Source organism: Enhydra lutris, unplaced genomic scaffold, assembly GCF_002288905.1.
Source record: "Enhydra lutris kenyoni isolate GAN:26980312 unplaced genomic scaffold, ASM228890v2 scaffoldscaffold32, whole genome shotgun sequence".
NCBI classification, from domain to species: domain Eukaryota; kingdom Metazoa; phylum Chordata; class Mammalia; order Carnivora; family Mustelidae; genus Enhydra; species Enhydra lutris.
The window spans coordinates 3,696,882-3,714,265 of NW_019154116.1; the positions used below are offsets into that span (position 1 = coordinate 3,696,882).

The following is a 17,384-nucleotide window of genomic DNA, read 5'->3' on the forward strand; positions in this document are numbered from 1 at the left end:
TCCAGTCAGCCTCCATCAGCCTCCACCGGCCTCCAGTCAGCCTCCAGTCAGCCTCTAGTCTGCCTCCATTGGCTTGCATCAGTTTCCTTCAGCCTCCAGTCAGTGCCCCGTCTTCTCCACTCAGCTTCCAGCTGATGATGTCTGCAGTCTTTCCTTTCCTCCCACCACAGACAGCAAGAGCTCAGGGGACAGGGATGTGATCTGACAGCACTGTGGTAGGAATTGGGGTTTGGGAGAAACCTGGGCTCAGTCCTCTTGGTGGATTGTGATGACTGGGACCGATAGCATAACTCATAAGACTAGTGGTATGTAGCTTTAACCTTAGCAAAGTGCCAAGTGTCGAAATGTTAGTCTTCTGAAATGACAGATGAGCAAACGGAAGGTGACCAGGGACCAGTTTTATGGCTGAGTGAGTGGCTACATTTTGAAGCCTGGACCCATGTGCGTTTAGGATGATGGGTGATTTCTGTGATCAGTGCATCAGACGCCTTGTCCCTGCAGGCAAGCAGATTGAAGAAGCCCGGGGCCCAAGCCTGGCGTATCAGGCATAGGGATAAGAAGACACAGGTGTAACATCTCATGGAGAAAGAGCCTCCTGGTTTGTTTAGGTTTTCAGAAAATTTTGGGTGAATTTCAGTTTTCAGATCATCACAAGTAATCATGCAGCAAGACTTGCTGTGGTCTCGGGCACATGACAGTAGACTGACCTGGTGAGGGTTCATGTTTGATCTCGGGGCTAAAAGGAAATAAAAAGCAGAGTTTGGCATCTATAAAAGTTGCAACTGACTTGTGTGTCTGAAACATCGCTAAGAAAACTAAGATGTATAGAGTAGTTCCCCAAACAAATGCCGTTTTTGGAAAAAAAAAACACGGAGGAGAATAAGTTAAATTAGTTGGGAAATGAAATGCCTTTTCTCCTATATGCACTGACTCACTTTCTTACCTGTTGGTTGGTAGCTAGCTCTCTTGCAAAGGGCTCATGGAGTCACCCGGGGTACTTTTAGAGCTAGTTCAATGGGGATCTGTCACATTGGAGGAGAAACAGTCTCTGTGCCTGGACATTTATGCATCTCTTCTTAATTTCCATTTTTTTAAAGATTTTATTTATTTATTTGACAGACAGAGATCACAAGTAGGCAGAGAGGCAGGCAGAGAGAGAGAGATAGGGAAGCAGGCTCCCTGCTGAGCAGAGAGCCTGATGCGGGGCTCGATCCCAGGACCCTGAGATCATGACCTGAGCTGAAGGCAGAGGCTTTAACCCACTGAGCCATCCAGGCGCTCCTTCTTAATTTCCATTTGATTTTTTTTTTTTAATTCAAGCAACTTTTATGGACAGCTTCTACTTTTATTTTAATATTTATTTATTTATTTATTTATAGAAATGGAGATGGGTGGAGGGGCAGAGGGAGAGGGAGAGAGAGAATCCTAGGCAGGCTCTGCACTGGGCAGACATGGGGCTCCATCTCACAACCCCGAGATCATGACCTGAGCAGAAGCTTAATGCACTGAGCCACCCAGGTGCCCCTTAATCTTTATGTATTGAAGTATGGTTGGCACACAATGATACATTAGTATCAGGTGTACAACATAGTGATTCTACATTTCAGTAATTTACTGGGTGCTCACCACAAGTATAGCCAGCACTTGTCACCATACAACACTGTTACAATATGACCAGATTCTGTAAGCTGTGCCTTTCATCCTTGTGACTCATTCATTCCATATCTGGAAACCTGGATCTCCCACTCCCCTTCACCCATTTGCCCATCACCCCATATCCTGTCTCTTTCAAAACCATCAGTGTGTTCTCTGTATTTATGGGTTTGTTTGTACTTTTTATTTGTTCTTTTTGTTTGTTTGTTTCTTAGAGTCCACATGAGTGAAATCATATGATCTTTGTCTTTCTTTCCTGGCTAACTTCATTCATCATGATACCCTCTAGGTTCATCCATGTTGCAAATGGCAAGATTTAATTCTCTTTTATAGTTGACTAATATTCCATATTATGGACAGCTTTTATAAATAGATACATATTGATATAAACCTACCAACTGTTTTTTTCTTTTTTTACAGAAAGCATTGATGAATATCACTATAGTTCTGTACTTTATTTTTCTCACTATATAAATCTGGATATAATTCTATATCAGTAACTGTGTGTTTTCAAATGTTGACTTTGATTTCCAATACATACAGTTTCATTAGTAAACCTGTCTTTCTTCAGGGGCATTTTAAGTATTTCTAATTTGGAGGGTTATTTTATTTATTTTTACTATGATAAACATCTTTTTCCCTATCTTTGGTGTCTATGTTTTAGAACTTTCTTGGGGTACCTTCCTAGCTTCAGAATTATTAGGTCAAAAGTACATGTATTTACAATTTTGAGAGACACTGTCAATTCTTTCCAAAAGTACTTTACTGATTTACTAATTTTCCTCACATCTTTGTTGTAGCTGGGTATGTACTGCTTTTTCGGCAACCCAGTCAGATGGAGGAGACCCTGCATCTCATTATGGTTTTCATCTTCTGGAAAAATTGGAAGTAAAATCAAACACTGTTTTTATAAACTGCTCCCCACCTGTGATTTGCCTTTTTTCTTCCTTTTTTGTCCTATTTTGAAATCAGGTAACGTGATGCCGCCAGTTTTATTTTTGTTTTTCAATATTCCCTTAGTGATTCAGGGTCTCTTCTGATTCCATACAAATTTTAGGATTATTTGCTCCAGCTCTTTGAAAAATACCGGTGGAATTTTGATCAGAATGGCATTAAAAGTATAGATTGCTCTAGGCAGTATAGACATTTTAACAATGTTTATTCTTCCAATCCAAGAGCATGGAATGGTCTTCCATCTTTTTGTGTCTTCTTCAGTTTCTTTCATGAGTTTTCTGTAGTTCCTCGAGTACAGATCCTTTACCTCTTTGGTTAGGTTTATTCCCAGGTATCTTATGGTTCTTGGTGCTAGAGTAAATGGAATCGATTCTCTAATTTCCCTTTCTGTATTTTCATTGTTAGTGTATAAGAAAGCCACTGATTTCTGTACATTGACTTTGTATCCTGCCACGTTGCTGAATTGCTGTATGAGTTCTAGTAGTTTGGGGGTAGAGTCTTTTGGGTTTTCCATATAAAGAATCATGTCATCTGCGAAGAGAGAGAGTTTGACTTCTTCATTGCCAACTTGGATACCTTTTATTTCTCTTTGTTGTCTGATTGCTGTTGCTAGGACTTCTAATACTATGTTGAACAAGGGTGGTGAGAGTGGGCATCCTTGTCGTGTTCCTGATCTCAACGGGAAGGCTGCAAGCTTTTTCCCATTGAGGATGATATTTGCTGTGGGTCTTTCATAGATAGATTTTATGAAGTTCAGGAATGTTCCCTCTATCCCTATACTTTGAAGAGTTTTAATCAGGAACGATGCTGGATTTTGTCATATGCTTTTTCTGCATCAATTGAGAAGACCATGTGTTTCTTCTCTCTTCTCTTATTGATTTGCTCTATCACATTGATTGATTTGCAAATGTTGAACCATCCTTGTAGCCCAGGAATGAATCCCACCTGGTCATGGTGGATAATCTTTTTAATGTGCCTATATTGTTTCTTTTCCTCTCTCTCTTTTTTTTTTTAAGTTGAATTACTTCTTCATTTTTTGTTAGCATTTATGGATCATTTTTAAGGATCCTAATTGTTGTCATTTGCATTCAAGAATTTCCCCTAACTTATCATTTGACTCCATGGCACTTTTCACCATACTCAATGTTGAATTTAACCAACATTATCCATCTATTTCTTCACAGGTTCCTGATTTTGTTCTCTGTTTGCATGTGTCTACTCTACACCAAAATTACAAAAACATGTTTTATTGAATCGTTTCATTTTTTGTGATTCTTTGCTGCTTTTGGCCGTTATTTTGGTGAATGGAATGAAGAGGAAATCTAGATTTGTTTTTTCCCAAAGAGCTGACCAGTTTTCTCAAGATCATTTATTGGATGATTCCTTTTCTTCCTCCTAACAGAAGAAACCTCCTCAGTGTCAATTACATTTTCATACAGTTGTAGGCTTGATTCTGTTTGATTTGTCTGTGGAAGTCCAACAAGTCGGAGTTGTGAATAAAATGATCTAGAGCCTCAACGCTTCCTTCACATACCTCGTTGAGCGAGAAACAGCATTTTCTCAGCTGTAACCTAGCACGTGTTCTTTCCTCCCTTGCAAATGCAATACAAGTGTTAGATGAATTTCCCAATGCACAATGATTTACAGAGCTGACTAGGAGAGTTCCAGGCCCCAGGAGAGCTCCTTTGCAAAGTTTGGAGGACACTGGCCTTTTTCTAAAAGCCTGGTTAATCATCCACCCAGCTGACACCCCTGTGGTTACTGTGGGCAGGTGCACCGGACATTTGATGAGTATCCAAATAAATATTCTTGGTTCAATAAAGAGCAGCTTTAATAAGCAGACAACATTAATCTTCCATGATTTAGCCAACCTTTTAAGTAAGCTTACAAACTAATGATGCAGCAAGATGATAGTTACTTTTTCTGTATTTTTCAGTATCTGTTGAATGTAAGGGAAATCAAAACATCAGTCTTAATAAGTTCTTATAGTCTCTGCATTTAATGAAATTGGGGATTGACTATTTTGTTAATGAAGACTAGGAAGCCCTCCAGCCACAGCAGGTCTCTTACCCGAAGATCCGGTCCTCTCAGCCCCAGACACCCACAATGGAGGCTTGACCTGGGTGGGGGTGGGAGTGGGATGGAGGACTCACTTTTGGGACTAGAACAGCTGTCAGAGGTCACAAGTGTTTTTGGTGCAGCAAATCTTTTCTGCATATCTTCTGTGGGTCATGCATTTAAAATACATTCATTGTTAAGTGCTACAAACTCAGGACAAACAGCGAGCCTTATCTCCACTTCCTCCAGCACAGCACAGCCCAGAGAGGCTGAGTAAAGGTCACGCAGGTAGCATTGCTGGGGTTGGATGTGCCTCCCGGGGCATCAGCTGCTCTCTGAGTCAGAGGGGGCTCCCTGAGCTGAATGACACCGACTCTGCGTTCTCAAGGAGCTGATGGTCTTCCCAGGGGCAATTAGAAAGCCAAGGAGTAGTATATATATCAGGAAAGGAAAGGTGTTTTTTGTTTTTTTTTTTTTTTTAAGGTGAAAATGAATTCTTTTTTTTTTTTTTTTTTTTTAATTTACTACTTGAACTGGTTACTTTCAAAGGTGTGGAAAACCTCTTGGGTCATGTTACTTCCTGAGGGTGAGTGTATCCGTGACCGCTCACGCTACTCCAGGGTTAGTTTACATGCAGGAAGGATGAGACCTCCGTGGATGTAGCTGTTATGTCCTTCCACACTTGTCTGTTCCTTGATAGAACTGTGAACTTTCAAGTGAGGTCCTACAGGAGTTTATAGAGGACACAGAGATTCCCAGGCTGCCCTGGGAGGCAGGTGCCTCCTCCCGCTCTGTGATGCTGGGTGTAAAGCCCAGGCACTCAGCCTGCCCACTGCCAGGTGGTATTGGGCCTTGGGAGGTCTACCTCCCAGGGTGCTGATGGCTTCCTTGATAGCTGGCGGTGTTTACCTCCTGCCCCACCAGCAGGAACTCCAGGGCCAATGCTTAGTCTCTGAATGTCTGAAAAACTTCTCTCCCACCCCAACCTTCCTGTTCCTGAGAGTTGTGTTTTTCTGTGTTGCGAGATCTAAGAAGTGTTTTCCCAAGCCTGTCATGCCCCTGTGTGCAGACATTCAGACTCACATGGGGTGGCCCAGCCCAATAAGGAGCTTCATCTGGTGGGCAGGGACACACAGCACTCCCCGAGCGAGAGTCAGACTCAGGCTCTGAAATCAGAGGCACACTTAGGACAGGGTCTCATGGGTCAGCCTCTGCGAGTCACTAAGTGTCTCGCTCATTGTCGTCAACTATCAAAGTGACTTTGGGGAAAATCAGCAGGACGGTAAGACTAGTATTTCTGTACCAGAGAGTTCTAAGTGGCCACTGGACAGCTGTGCAGAAGCAACTAATTATATTCCCCAATTATGCCAATATGGAGTAACATTTACAAAAAGTTTTAAAAGTCTGTAATCCCATGATCCAGCGATGCCCTGACATTACTGATGTGAGAGCACGAAGGAGTCTGAAAGTCTGAGAAGGATGCAAGCTCATCCCTCGTGCAGCCTTTGCCCCAAAGACCGCTGCCACCACCATCAGCGACTTCTTTCACTTACCGCAGGAAGGTTCTCTAAGGGCGCGCAGATCATGCTTTCTAAAATGGGAACAGTTGAGCTCACACTATTACACACTTTAAAAAATAATCCCTTTTGGAAACTCTTACAATAAAAATGGTCAATGTGCAGATTCTGAGCCTATCCTGATTGTGCTGGAATCCCTACGCTCCACTCCCGAGCCAGGTTTCCTTGGAAACAGAAGTGGATCCTTGCACCTCTCTATTTCCTCATCCTAGGGAGGAGTGTGAGCGGGTACCCACCTCACAGAGTTGCAGTCCCTGATTTCAGTCTTTCTCCAGAAGATGTTGGCCGCAGTCATGGGAACTTGAGGCAAAATATTTAATTATGATTATCAGGAGCACATAATTATCTGATCTCGTTAAATGTTCTGTACTCTTCAAATACATATGGATACTTTAAAAACAAACATTACCCTGAATGAATTGGTAAACATTAATTTTTATTACTTTGTTTTGTTTGTACGTCTATGCTGCCGCACACTACGCTGCAGTGCACAGTCAGACGCACTGCTCAGTGCTGGAGAAGTGCCTAAAAGAAGCACCTGGTAAGATTCCAGGAGGCTCATCCTGAGAACTCATCACACTTTTAGAGTCGTGGACATGGCGGGAGCCGTGGCGGCCCCTATCCTGGCTCTGCCCCAGGGCACACTTTTCCAGAGTGTCACACTGGAAATAACCAACAGTGGTTATTACTAGGTCTTAAAAAAATATTTGTTGGGGTGTCTGGGTGGCTCAGTAGGTTAAGCCTCTGCCTTCAGCTCCGGTTGTGATCCCAGGGTCCTGGGATCGAGCCCCACATTGGGCTCTCTGCTCAGCAGGGAGCCTGCTTCCTCCTCTCTCTGCCTGCCTCTCTGCCTGCTTGTGATCTCTGTCTGTCAAATAAATAAAATCTTAAAAAATAAATAAAAATAAAAAAATATTTGTCACTCTAAAAGGTAAAAAGCAGTCCCTTAATGTTGCCTCTTTTAAGACTTTTTTTAAGTGTTCTTTATGCCACATTTGCTTTGCAGGCATTTTTAGTGTTTTTATGTGTTAGTTTTTTCTTGTTTCCATGATACCTTGCTGAGAAGGACTTTCCTGATATCCTCAGTGAATTCTCTTGTGCTTTCTTCTGGATTAATCTTAAATTACACTTTCATATCAAGCGTCACAAACTATTCAAGTTTGAAAGGGGTTGCGTAAATGACTCTATTAGGATTGAGATCTTCTCTCCCTGTGTGGGACCTCCTCTGCACCCCTGCTAACATCAGAGCCTGTGTATGTGAGCTTTCTCCTCCATCACGTGGTCTGAGTCCCCCCATTAGTGTATTAGGAGCCCCCCCTGCTCCTGGCGTCACGTCCTGGAACGTCTGCACGCTGGTCTCCCTGAGCGGGGGAGGATGGGAAGGCTCAGTGATGGGTCTTCCCGTTCCTCATCCTCAGCGCAGGTGTTGGAGGGAACAGCACGCTTGTGGAGGGGTCATAAAGAGGGATGCTTGGAGAAGGGTGTCCTCTGGTCAGAAGGTATAACCGCACTTTCTCTCTTCCTCTGTTTCCAGTCTGGCATGATAAGAACACAAGAAGCAGATTACTTCCTAAAACCACTTCCTTCCCACCTGGCGGGGAGACTGCAGGACCCTGCCCAGGCTGGGTCTCCCTCCCACATACTGTACAAGAGATCGGCAGACGTGCGGGCTCCGGGGGCTGCCCAGGCCATCATGACAGAGAGGGATCGGGAGCTGGGGAATCCGGCCCTGCACGGCAGCTCCGACCTCCGGCACCCATCAAAGCAGCATTTCTGCGGAAGGCGCAAGAAACGTACGTAAGAGCGATTCTTGTGCACATTTACCCCCGGGACCGTCGTGTCAGCGCGTAGAATGTTTCAACTGCTCTTTGGAGCAGTCTCTCCACAAGGTGGAATGAATAGACCGTCTTTGCTACGTCTGCGTGATGATTCTGTGGTCTGCGTGTTCACTGTGCACCGTCTTTCACAGTGGATGGACAGATCATGGGAGGTTTTTTGTTTAAAAGAACCATTCCCTGGGCAGATGAAATGACATACTGCCCAGAAATGCAGAATCCACTGGTTGTCTTCAAAGGAACCTGGCAGGTCTGCTCAGTAATTCTATCGTTTTGAGGTCTAGATTTATGGAAGCCACATAGTTTTCTGCGAGGTAATTTATCTCCATACATATTTCTATTCTCTACTTCACCACATCAAAAGGACAGGCTAGGCATGACCTAATTTACCCACAATTTATCACCAGCACTTTGTGGCAGTCCTTTGTTGTGTGAACACTCAGGAGGCGATGTGATAGTCCCATCTTACGTGGGAGCCTCTCACAGCTCAGGAATGAGAGTTCTGGCTTTTTTTTGCAATTTCTCTCATGTCCCTCAGCTTCCCCTCCAGCACCACTGTAAGGGTTAAACTTACCCTCTGCCCCGTGAGCCCATCTTCTGCCAGCCCTTTCTTCCCTGCTGGTTTTGTTGGCCGCTGGACCCAGCACCCTAAAACAGAGGTGGTCGTGTTGCAGGCGGACTGGGGTGAATGACGGTGATCACTCTGCACTTAGAGCAGAGCAGCGAGCGCCACAGCCATCAGCACCTGTGTGTCGACTGACTCGCACACCTGTAAACAAAATCCAGGAGCTACGCTCACGGGAGAAGCTCAAACCCAGATCGACTAAGTCAGGGGCTCAGTTAGCTGCCGGAAGAACGGGATGGGAACAAAGGGAGGAGACCTAGAGTCCGAGAAAGTCAGGGAGACCGAGGCGGAAGGGTATCAGAAGAGGGTGTCAGCCTCGGCTACCTGGGGCTGCCTGGACAGGGAGCAGGAGAGGGGACAGCTGCAGGGGCTGGCCAGTCGTAATCAGATGTGAGAAGGAAAGGGCCATGAAGTGCTTCTCGGAGGACATTAGTGACCCACACGGTGCAGTTTGGTTTGCCAGAGGTTTCTGTCCCTTCCCTGCTGGGTGCACAGCCATCCCATGCATGCTCGGGGGCCATCACACTGGCAGAAGTGATGGCCGCTGCTTCCAGGCTGAAGCCTGTCTTTCCTGAGACCACCGCTCTCTAGGCAAGGACGTTTCCATGTTGTTTATGGGGCTTGGCACTTCCCCGCAGGACGGCCTGCCTTCTGGCTCGTGGGGCTCACACATACGAGGAACCTTCCCACTGGAGTCTCTGGTTCAGAAAATGGGCGTTTTTTGGTGTGTGTTTTGGCACCTGTGCGAAGGGGCCGTTGAAAGCAGAATGATTTGCTTGAAGTCAAGGGTGAAGATGACCAGACAGCTCCGGGACCGTTCAGTCAGCTAGGGCCCCCATTTCTGACCCTTTCTAGGGAGGGGCTGTGAGCAAGTGACCTTCCCTTCCTGTGCCTCGGTGGCCCCAACCGTACCCGGAGTGGGCATAGAGACAGCTCTTAGAGTGCAGTCGTGTCTCTGCAGCAGCATCGACGTCCTTGGCACAGGATGCGTGCTGTGATGACGTGGCCAGAGTCATTACTATCCTCCACAAGGTTCATTCAGGTTTGAGAGCATTTTAGCAAAGAGACAAAATGCACCAGTGGTGGGTACCTGTGAAATGAAATAGCAACTTTGAGCAGCGCAGTCCATGAATAGAGCTGGCGTTGCTCTGAATTAGTGCCACCCAGATGTGTGGGTGATCTGAAGTCTACTTTCACTTGAAAAGCTTTTCAGAAACACCTTAACCCGATGGCCTGTGGTGCTGTGTTAACATACCAATTGTAAATGCCCAGACTTTGTTGTTGTTTTTAATATTTTATTTATTTATATGACAGAGAGGGAGAAAGATCACAAGTAAGCAGAGAGGCAGGCACAGAGAGAGAGGAGGAAGCAGGCTCCCCGCTGAGCAGAAAGCCCGATGCGGGGCTCGATTCCAGGACCCTGAGACCATGACCTAAGCCAAAGGCAGAGGCTTAACCCACTGAGCCACCCAGGCACCCGCCCAGACAGTTTATAAATGGCTCTAAGAGGACGGAGTATGTTTTTTCTTGTGATTAAATCAGGTAAATATTTAGGGCACTTTCTAGGAAATTCAGCCCTGCCGTGAAGTGGCACACAGTTTGTAACCCATTTGAAGCACGATAGACAAACTGGTTATGTGTCCAGACGTGGGCATCAGCTTTAAGAAGAATCAGGCCACTAAAATCGTTCAAATAAGCAAATGAGGCAAGATGGTGCCATCGTAACTGTTGGTCCTACTGCTTTGTTAGTTGGTGTTCCGCAGAGGCCTGGCCCGCAGATCCTTATGCCGGTGGTCACTGGGCTTTGTGCTTCTGCGGCTAGAACACGAGACCCCAGCGGTCCCCTCTCCTTGCTTTAAACCAGGACAGAACTACACAGAGGGAGACACAGTGATGGCCTCCATCCCATCGAGGTTGCGCGAGCTTGAATTGCATTTCAAGCTCCACTTTGGTGCGAGTTCTGAATCAGAGTCTCAAGGGGTCTATGGTTCACACGTGAACGTTCATTTTGAAAAGCCGGTTTCTACATAACGAGTTCCACCGCTGGTTTGGTGATGACTTTGCTTTCGTTTGTTCTCGGAACACCCGCTGCACAGACATGCCCAGGCCTCCCAGGGGGGACCTCTTCATCCTGCCGGACGAGTACGCGCCTCGCTGGCGGCACAAGCGCTCACTCCTGAAGTCCCACAGGAACGAAGAGCTGAACGTGGAGACGCTGGTGGTGGTCGACAGGAAGATGATGCAGAACCACGGGCACGAGAACGTCACCACCTATGTGCTGACCATACTCAACATGGTAGGCGAGTCCTTCTTGTTGAAGCCACGTGTGGAATCCCCGGATGGGGTGCGTGCCTTCACGACTTGCACACAAGAAGTATCTTATCTGTGGGGACTTCTTCACTCTTACTGTGCCCCAGCCAAAAGGGCCGTGTTCACAACTTCAGAGAACACCATAAGGAGGGGGGAGCCGTCCGGCCTGCTCTGTGAGCCGGGGGCACAGTTTGGGTGACTCAGTGTCTTCATTTACCAGAAATCTGTGAGAGGATGCTGAGATGCCTTAGTCAGTAAATCTGCTTATGTGTGACCTTAGATGGCTATACAGGATGATATGATGACATCCTGAAGATGCCCACCTCTTCAGGAATGCTAAGGTTTAAATACTGAATATGCATTATTTTATCTACAAAGTCAGAAAAGCCTACAACCCTGTAGGCTGCCGTCTCGGGTAAAATGTCCTGTGTCCCAGATCGGCAGTTGCTGTGATGAGGAGGAGTGATGAGAAACGTGACCCAGTGATATGTAGGTAACGGAAGACAAGATCCCAGGTCACATAAGTGTGGTTTGAGAGCGAGCTGGGATGACGATGTTGTGAACGCACTTTGCATTCTATCCCCTGAATGTGGATGTCGTTGCTGGCATCCCGTCTGGTCACCTGCCCAGCGATAAGGACTCAACACTTACTCCACCCGGACTGTCGACGTCTGTGCCTGTCCATCTAGCAGTGTAAGAAAGGCAGCACTGCCGTGTCACGAGAGCAAGAGACCCGCCGTCACTGGCAGGATGCAGGGAACAGGGAAATGGCACCAGGTGTGGGGCTGACATGACTGCCTGTCTTTTCCAGGTATCTGCTTTGTTCAAGGACGGAACGATAGGAGGAAACATCAACATTGCAATTGTAGGTCTGATCCTTCTGGAGGAAGAACAGGTAATCTGTCTTTGACACAGACAGCTGCTTTTCCCCAGAAAAATACGGGCAAAGTGAGGTGCTTTTTTTTTCTCTCTTAGTGTGATTGGCTGTGGATTCTTGACTTTTCCCTCCTTGGGAGCAAAAAGTGTGTAATATTTTTTGTCTAATGCCATGAGTCTTTTATCAGTTCCTTTAATGATGACTTGAATTGTGTGTGTGCTTGTGTACGTGTGTGCGTGCAAATGGGCAGAGGTGCGGAGGAATTCTCTCTTAGGAGGCGTAGGAGAAGATAGAATGGAAGACCTGCCTTAACCATATGGATGGGAGCCTGTTGAAAATAGAGATGCACAGTGTGTCTTCAGCCCCCTCCCCACCATGAGCTTTTAGGCTCCCAGGCGGAAAGGAGCCGTTTCTGCTCTTTGCCAGTAGACAGAAACGATAGTGGAATCATACTGTGTGGCACTGTTGTTTTCCTCTGTCACTTCCTAACTCCTAAGATGGACCGCCCCAACCCCTGCCGCCTCCACTCACAGTGCTATGTTTTGATAGAGATTCTGGAATGTCAAGTCTATGTCTCTCATTGCTTCCAAACCCCCCATCATGCCAGATCTTGGTCGCAGTGGATAAAAACATCCCCTTGCCTCCATCCCAGCATCCCTGCATAAATGCCGGGGCGTGCGCTCAGTTCACAGGGAGGCTGTAGACGCACATTCTGCAGCACAGGTAACGGGGGCATCTCCGCCATGCAGGACTCTCGCTTCTACTTGGCCCTACGCTCATTGCTGGCTCCGCACGGGGACAGAGCCGCCCTTGCTGATATCTTAGCAAGGTCTTCCATTCGCCACAGTTCTCTTGTTTATAAAACAGTGTTTTCATTTAAAATGAAACCCGAGATCCCTCAGAAGGTCTAAGGTGTGTCCAGTTGGGGAGCTTCTGTGATGTTGGTCTTTTTCTGGGCAGGGTGAGGGCCTGCGGGGGCAAGCCTGTTTCTAGCCCCAATGGTCCGGAAGATACAGCTTCGTTGTCTTTGTGTGAGTGAGCGTCTGGGCAGGGGGTGCCCCACTGGCAGGGCATCTCAGGTGACAGGTTAATTATTCCTTGTATTAAATCGTTTTCACCTTGGAATTCATCCAAGCTGCAAAGAATAAGCGAGGTTATCTTTTGATCGTACACCTGTGTTAACTTTGATTAATGCGGTGTTCCTGGAAGTCACCTGCTCAGGAATGTGAGGCACGCCCCAGAGTGGAGGCCCGGCATTAGGCTGAGGTGCATTTGACTTTGTGCAAAGACGAAATCAGCCCTGGAGGAGAAAACCTCGCCAGGGAGCCAGAAACGCACATTTCAACCCGACATCTAGTCGTGAGGGCTACACTCAAGTCGTCCTGGAATTGAGCCATTCAACCTGGCTTTCTCGGATGGAGCCACAGTAAGAAAGAGCAGCAAAGTTCAAATAACTCATTGCAGCCGGCGCTGAGGGGTGTTCCTGACCCCCCACTTCTGAATGCCCCAGGCGTGCGGGCGGCCTTCACGCTGACATTTCGCTGTTGCTCTGTTAGAACACGGTCTATAGGCATCTGGTGGGATGTGTCCTGCATAGTTTCCTGCTGGCTCCAGTCTGTTTTCTAGAAAAAGAGCTTTCCCGGTTGACCTGCCCCTTCTCATAACCGTGTTGCTTCTAGAGGAAAGTGACTTAGTCTAACACTGTCATGATAAATGGTTAGACTTATAAATCGGAAATCCCACTTGCCCAGCTTGGTTACGAAATCAACCATCTAGGTGTGTTTTCGTGCACGTGTGGAATCCCATAGCAAGGGTCCTGTTGCCTGACATAAGTTCACAAAGTGTTTTACAAAGACGTCGATGGCAGCCCACACGTGCACAAGGACTCGATCTCCTTGGGGCATTGAAAATGCCTTCAAGGTCAGCTAACTGCATCCCAGCTGTCTTCATACAGAACCACAGAAACGAAAGGAAGTGCCCACCCTGAATCTGTACCCGTTTTTGGATTTTAGTCCTTGAAATGGGTAGCTCCGCTTGTAGACCATTGGGACCCCTCTGTGTAGTGGAGATGGGACTTACTGATGTGTTTTCTCTGTTGGTCTGTCTCGCACAGCCGGGGCTCGTGATAAGCCATCACGCTGACCACACCTTAAGCAGCTTCTGCCAGTGGCAGTCTGGGTTGATGGGCAGAGACGGCACGCGCCACGACCATGCCATCTTGCTGACGGGTCTGGACATATGTTCCTGGAAGAATGAGCCATGTGACACCTTGGGTAAGACCCTCCTTCGGAGTTTTGAGGACGGTGTTTGGGTTGTGCGCCCTTGGGGACCCAGGACGTTGAGAAACTGCCCCCCAGAGCAGATCCATGGTGGTGGACGCTGCTGAACAGGGCTGCCAGCAGAGATGGGCTTCCCTGGACGGACTTAGGCCAAGCATAGACGTGTGTGTTTATTCACCCAAAGTGACGACTTCCCGAGGAGCAGTCCCTCGCTCAAGACGCACATTAAAGCAATTTTTTAAAAGATTCTTACTTATTTATTTAAGAGGGTGCAAGTGAAGGGGGAGGGGCAGAGAGAGAGGGAGAAGCAGGCTCCCCATGGAACAGGGAGCCCAACTCAGAGATGGATCCCAGGACTAATCAAGGACCCCGGAATCAAGACCTAAACTGAAGGCAGATACTTAACTGACTGAGCCACCCAGGTGCCCCAAACCTAGCAAGTTTTTTAACATATTTATGAGGCTGGATTTATCTTGGAGGCAGTACTCTGATATTTTTTTCCAAATCGTGTGAAGCACAGTATGCAATTAGCAGGGCTCTCTTGGACATTTTTCCTGACTCTGCATTTCTTTTAGGGCTCTTAGTCAGACAGCTGAGTCGAATAGAGGTTAATCGTAGCTGCTTGTTCTTGGAAAGTCCTGCTTCCAAGGCGGGCCCTGGCTGGCCTCTGAGACCCAGACTCCAGGGGGCTTCCCAGCACCCTGCTTGGTGAGCTGGCTCATTGTGCCTACGCCGTTTGCTTGTACAGATAGTAGGGCTTCCACAGGACGTCTGCTTCCCTTCTGGGAGTCTAGAGTTTGGGTCCACACTAGGCAGGGCTGCTAAGGGATTAGCTCTGGATAAAACTCCTGGGTCCTGAGTGTCTGAGGTTCCTCCTTTGTGGGCCCACTGGGAGAGAGTTCTAGAAACTCCTGCATGGTTTCCTCCGCTCTCTCCCTGTGCATGCGTTCCTGTTGCTGATTTTGTCCTGCCTCCTCTGTATGTGTATGGAACTATACCTGGGAGTATAACAAAGGCTAAGTCCCATGAATCCCTCTGGTGAATCCTTGGACTGGGCTAGTCTTGGGGACCTCCTGATGCACACATTCACCACAGTACTCTCCTATTCAGGCTTCTGAGAACACAGATTTTTATATCTAAAGGTAGAGAATCTTTTCCATGCACAGGGAATTCCCTTTTCTACTCTGCCCCAATTATAAATGTAACATGAATGCCACGCAGAGCCATGAATCATTTTCCAGGTGGAGAGCAGATCCCCTCCATGAACCTTGCAAAGAGCCTTTATGTGCTTGTCCGAGAGTTTCCCATTCAGATTTCCCCCGTGGAGATGAGAAACACACTTCTCCAAAGGACAGAGGATAAAGATGCTTGTGTAGTACACCTTCTTTCTCTATTTTATCGCAACAACACTGCTCTATAATCTTTTGATCTCTGCACCCCATAGGATTTGCGCCCATAAGTGGAATGTGCAGTAAATACCGCAGCTGCACAGTTAATGAAGACACGGGTCTTGGACTGGCCTTCACCATCGCCCACGAGTCTGGACACAAGTGAGTGATTTTGTGGAAGGGTGGATCCTGGGGTGCTCTCCCTGCTGGGTGATTCCCACAGAGACACTGGTTCATTAGGTCAGGTCTGTAAGGGGCATCACGTGTGTCCAAAGAGGACGTCGTGGACAAGGAGAATGTCACGGACAAGGAGGCTGTGGATCCCTTAGGTCCTTCTTATGGTTTTTCTTTGTTTGTCTTTATTTTTTTAAGCAGGCTCCACGCCCAGCATGGAACCCAACATGGGGCTTGAACTCACAACCCTGAGATCAAGAGTCAGATGCTTAACCTACTGAGCCACACAGGCATCCCTTCTTACGTTTTTATTTTAGTGCCGAGCCGTGCACAGTCTAAAGCCGTGGTGATTTCCGCATTCACGCTTTCCTTCCTCTGCTCGTCCTTCCGTCCCTGCTCGGGCATGACTGTGTGATTGCACAGTCGTCTCAGCCTCCGCTCCTTCATCCTGTTCTGAATGTGGGTCCTGTGTGCCGATCTCGCTCCATGGTTAGTTCCCATTAGGGATGAGAGAGAGAAGGCCTCCTCTTGTCCACTAGTTACTCTGGAGTTTGACCTTCTTGTATCACTTTTGTAATTTGTAGAGATGTCTTTTGATTGGTGTGTCAAGCTGTTCAGGGAGTGCAGATTAGACTAGGGGTGGGAGCTGGTAGGAGCTGGTCTGCAGCCCACGCGTCCAGATGTGCAGCGTAACAGGGCAGCATCAGGGTAGGTGGTGAGCCTGGGGTTGGCACAGGTAGACGTCCGTGCTGGATGGGCAGCACTCAGCCAGCGGCTGGTCTCTGGTGGCATCTTTTTACATGAAAGTTTTCCATTTGTTCCTATAGAATGAACACTGTCTATCAATTACTTACAGGCACTATCAGTCTTGAATAAGGTTTCCTGAGCTAATCATTCTATAAGCTGCCTTAGGTCGAGCATTTTCCTTGCTGTGCCCTCCTGCTGGCTGCTGGCTTCCTGGACGTGGCCAGGTCAGTGGGAGCTGGAGCAGTGGGAGTACAGCTGTCTTCCTGCTACACAGCAGCTTGGACTGGGGTTTCTCCCAGAAAATGCACAACCGGGATTTACCATTTTTCTGTTTTTTGTTTTTTGTTTTTTGTTTTGTTTTGTTTTGTTTTGTTTTTTACTTTCACCCTGAATTTACTTGCAAATCACAAAACCTGCAAAACGCAGTGTTTGCCATTCCTGTTTTGCAGAGTTGACTTCTCCATCCCCTGGTAGAAATGGAATGAGGCCATGTGTGTGCTCTCATCCCGTTCACAGCATCTGTGTGTGTGTGTGTGTGTGTGTGTGCATGCATATGCGTGTGTCCCCACATGTCTGAGTGTGTGTTGTGTACGTGCACCTGCCTGTAGTGCGGCCCCGTGAGCCCTTGCAGACTTGGCTGTATGAACCGATGACCTGACAATGAAGCTTATACTCAGCTTCTGACCCCATCATCGTTATAGCTAATGATTGACTCTCTCGGTGCCTAGAACATTGTCCTACCCTTCATGAAACTTCCAGCTAAATCATAATTGTATTTCTAATAGGCCGCCACAGCTAAAACTTCAAAAACTCTCATTATGTTAACGACATGAGGCTCTGGCTGTCCCCTGACCCATACCTGAATTTAATTAAACAATCCAGGTAGGAAATGTTCAAGGCACCGAGG

The 17,384-nt window shown here is 47.1% G+C and overlaps 1 protein-coding gene across 1 annotated transcript in view; it reads left to right on the plus strand.

Moving 5' to 3' along the window:
- The window catches only part of LOC111153406 (ADAM metallopeptidase with thrombospondin type 1 motif 16), a 151,164-nt gene that overhangs the window by 35,056 nt on the left and 98,724 nt on the right, over window positions 1-17,384 (plus strand). Inside the window, exons 4-8 of the mRNA XM_022512422.1 lie at window positions 7,777-8,035; window positions 10,799-10,998; window positions 11,824-11,907; window positions 14,003-14,162; window positions 15,613-15,718. Of these exons, the coding sequence (XP_022368130.1) occupies window positions 7,777-8,035; window positions 10,799-10,998; window positions 11,824-11,907; window positions 14,003-14,162; window positions 15,613-15,718 (809 nt within the window). The remainder of the gene's footprint in view (window positions 1-7,776; window positions 8,036-10,798; window positions 10,999-11,823; window positions 11,908-14,002; window positions 14,163-15,612; window positions 15,719-17,384) is intronic.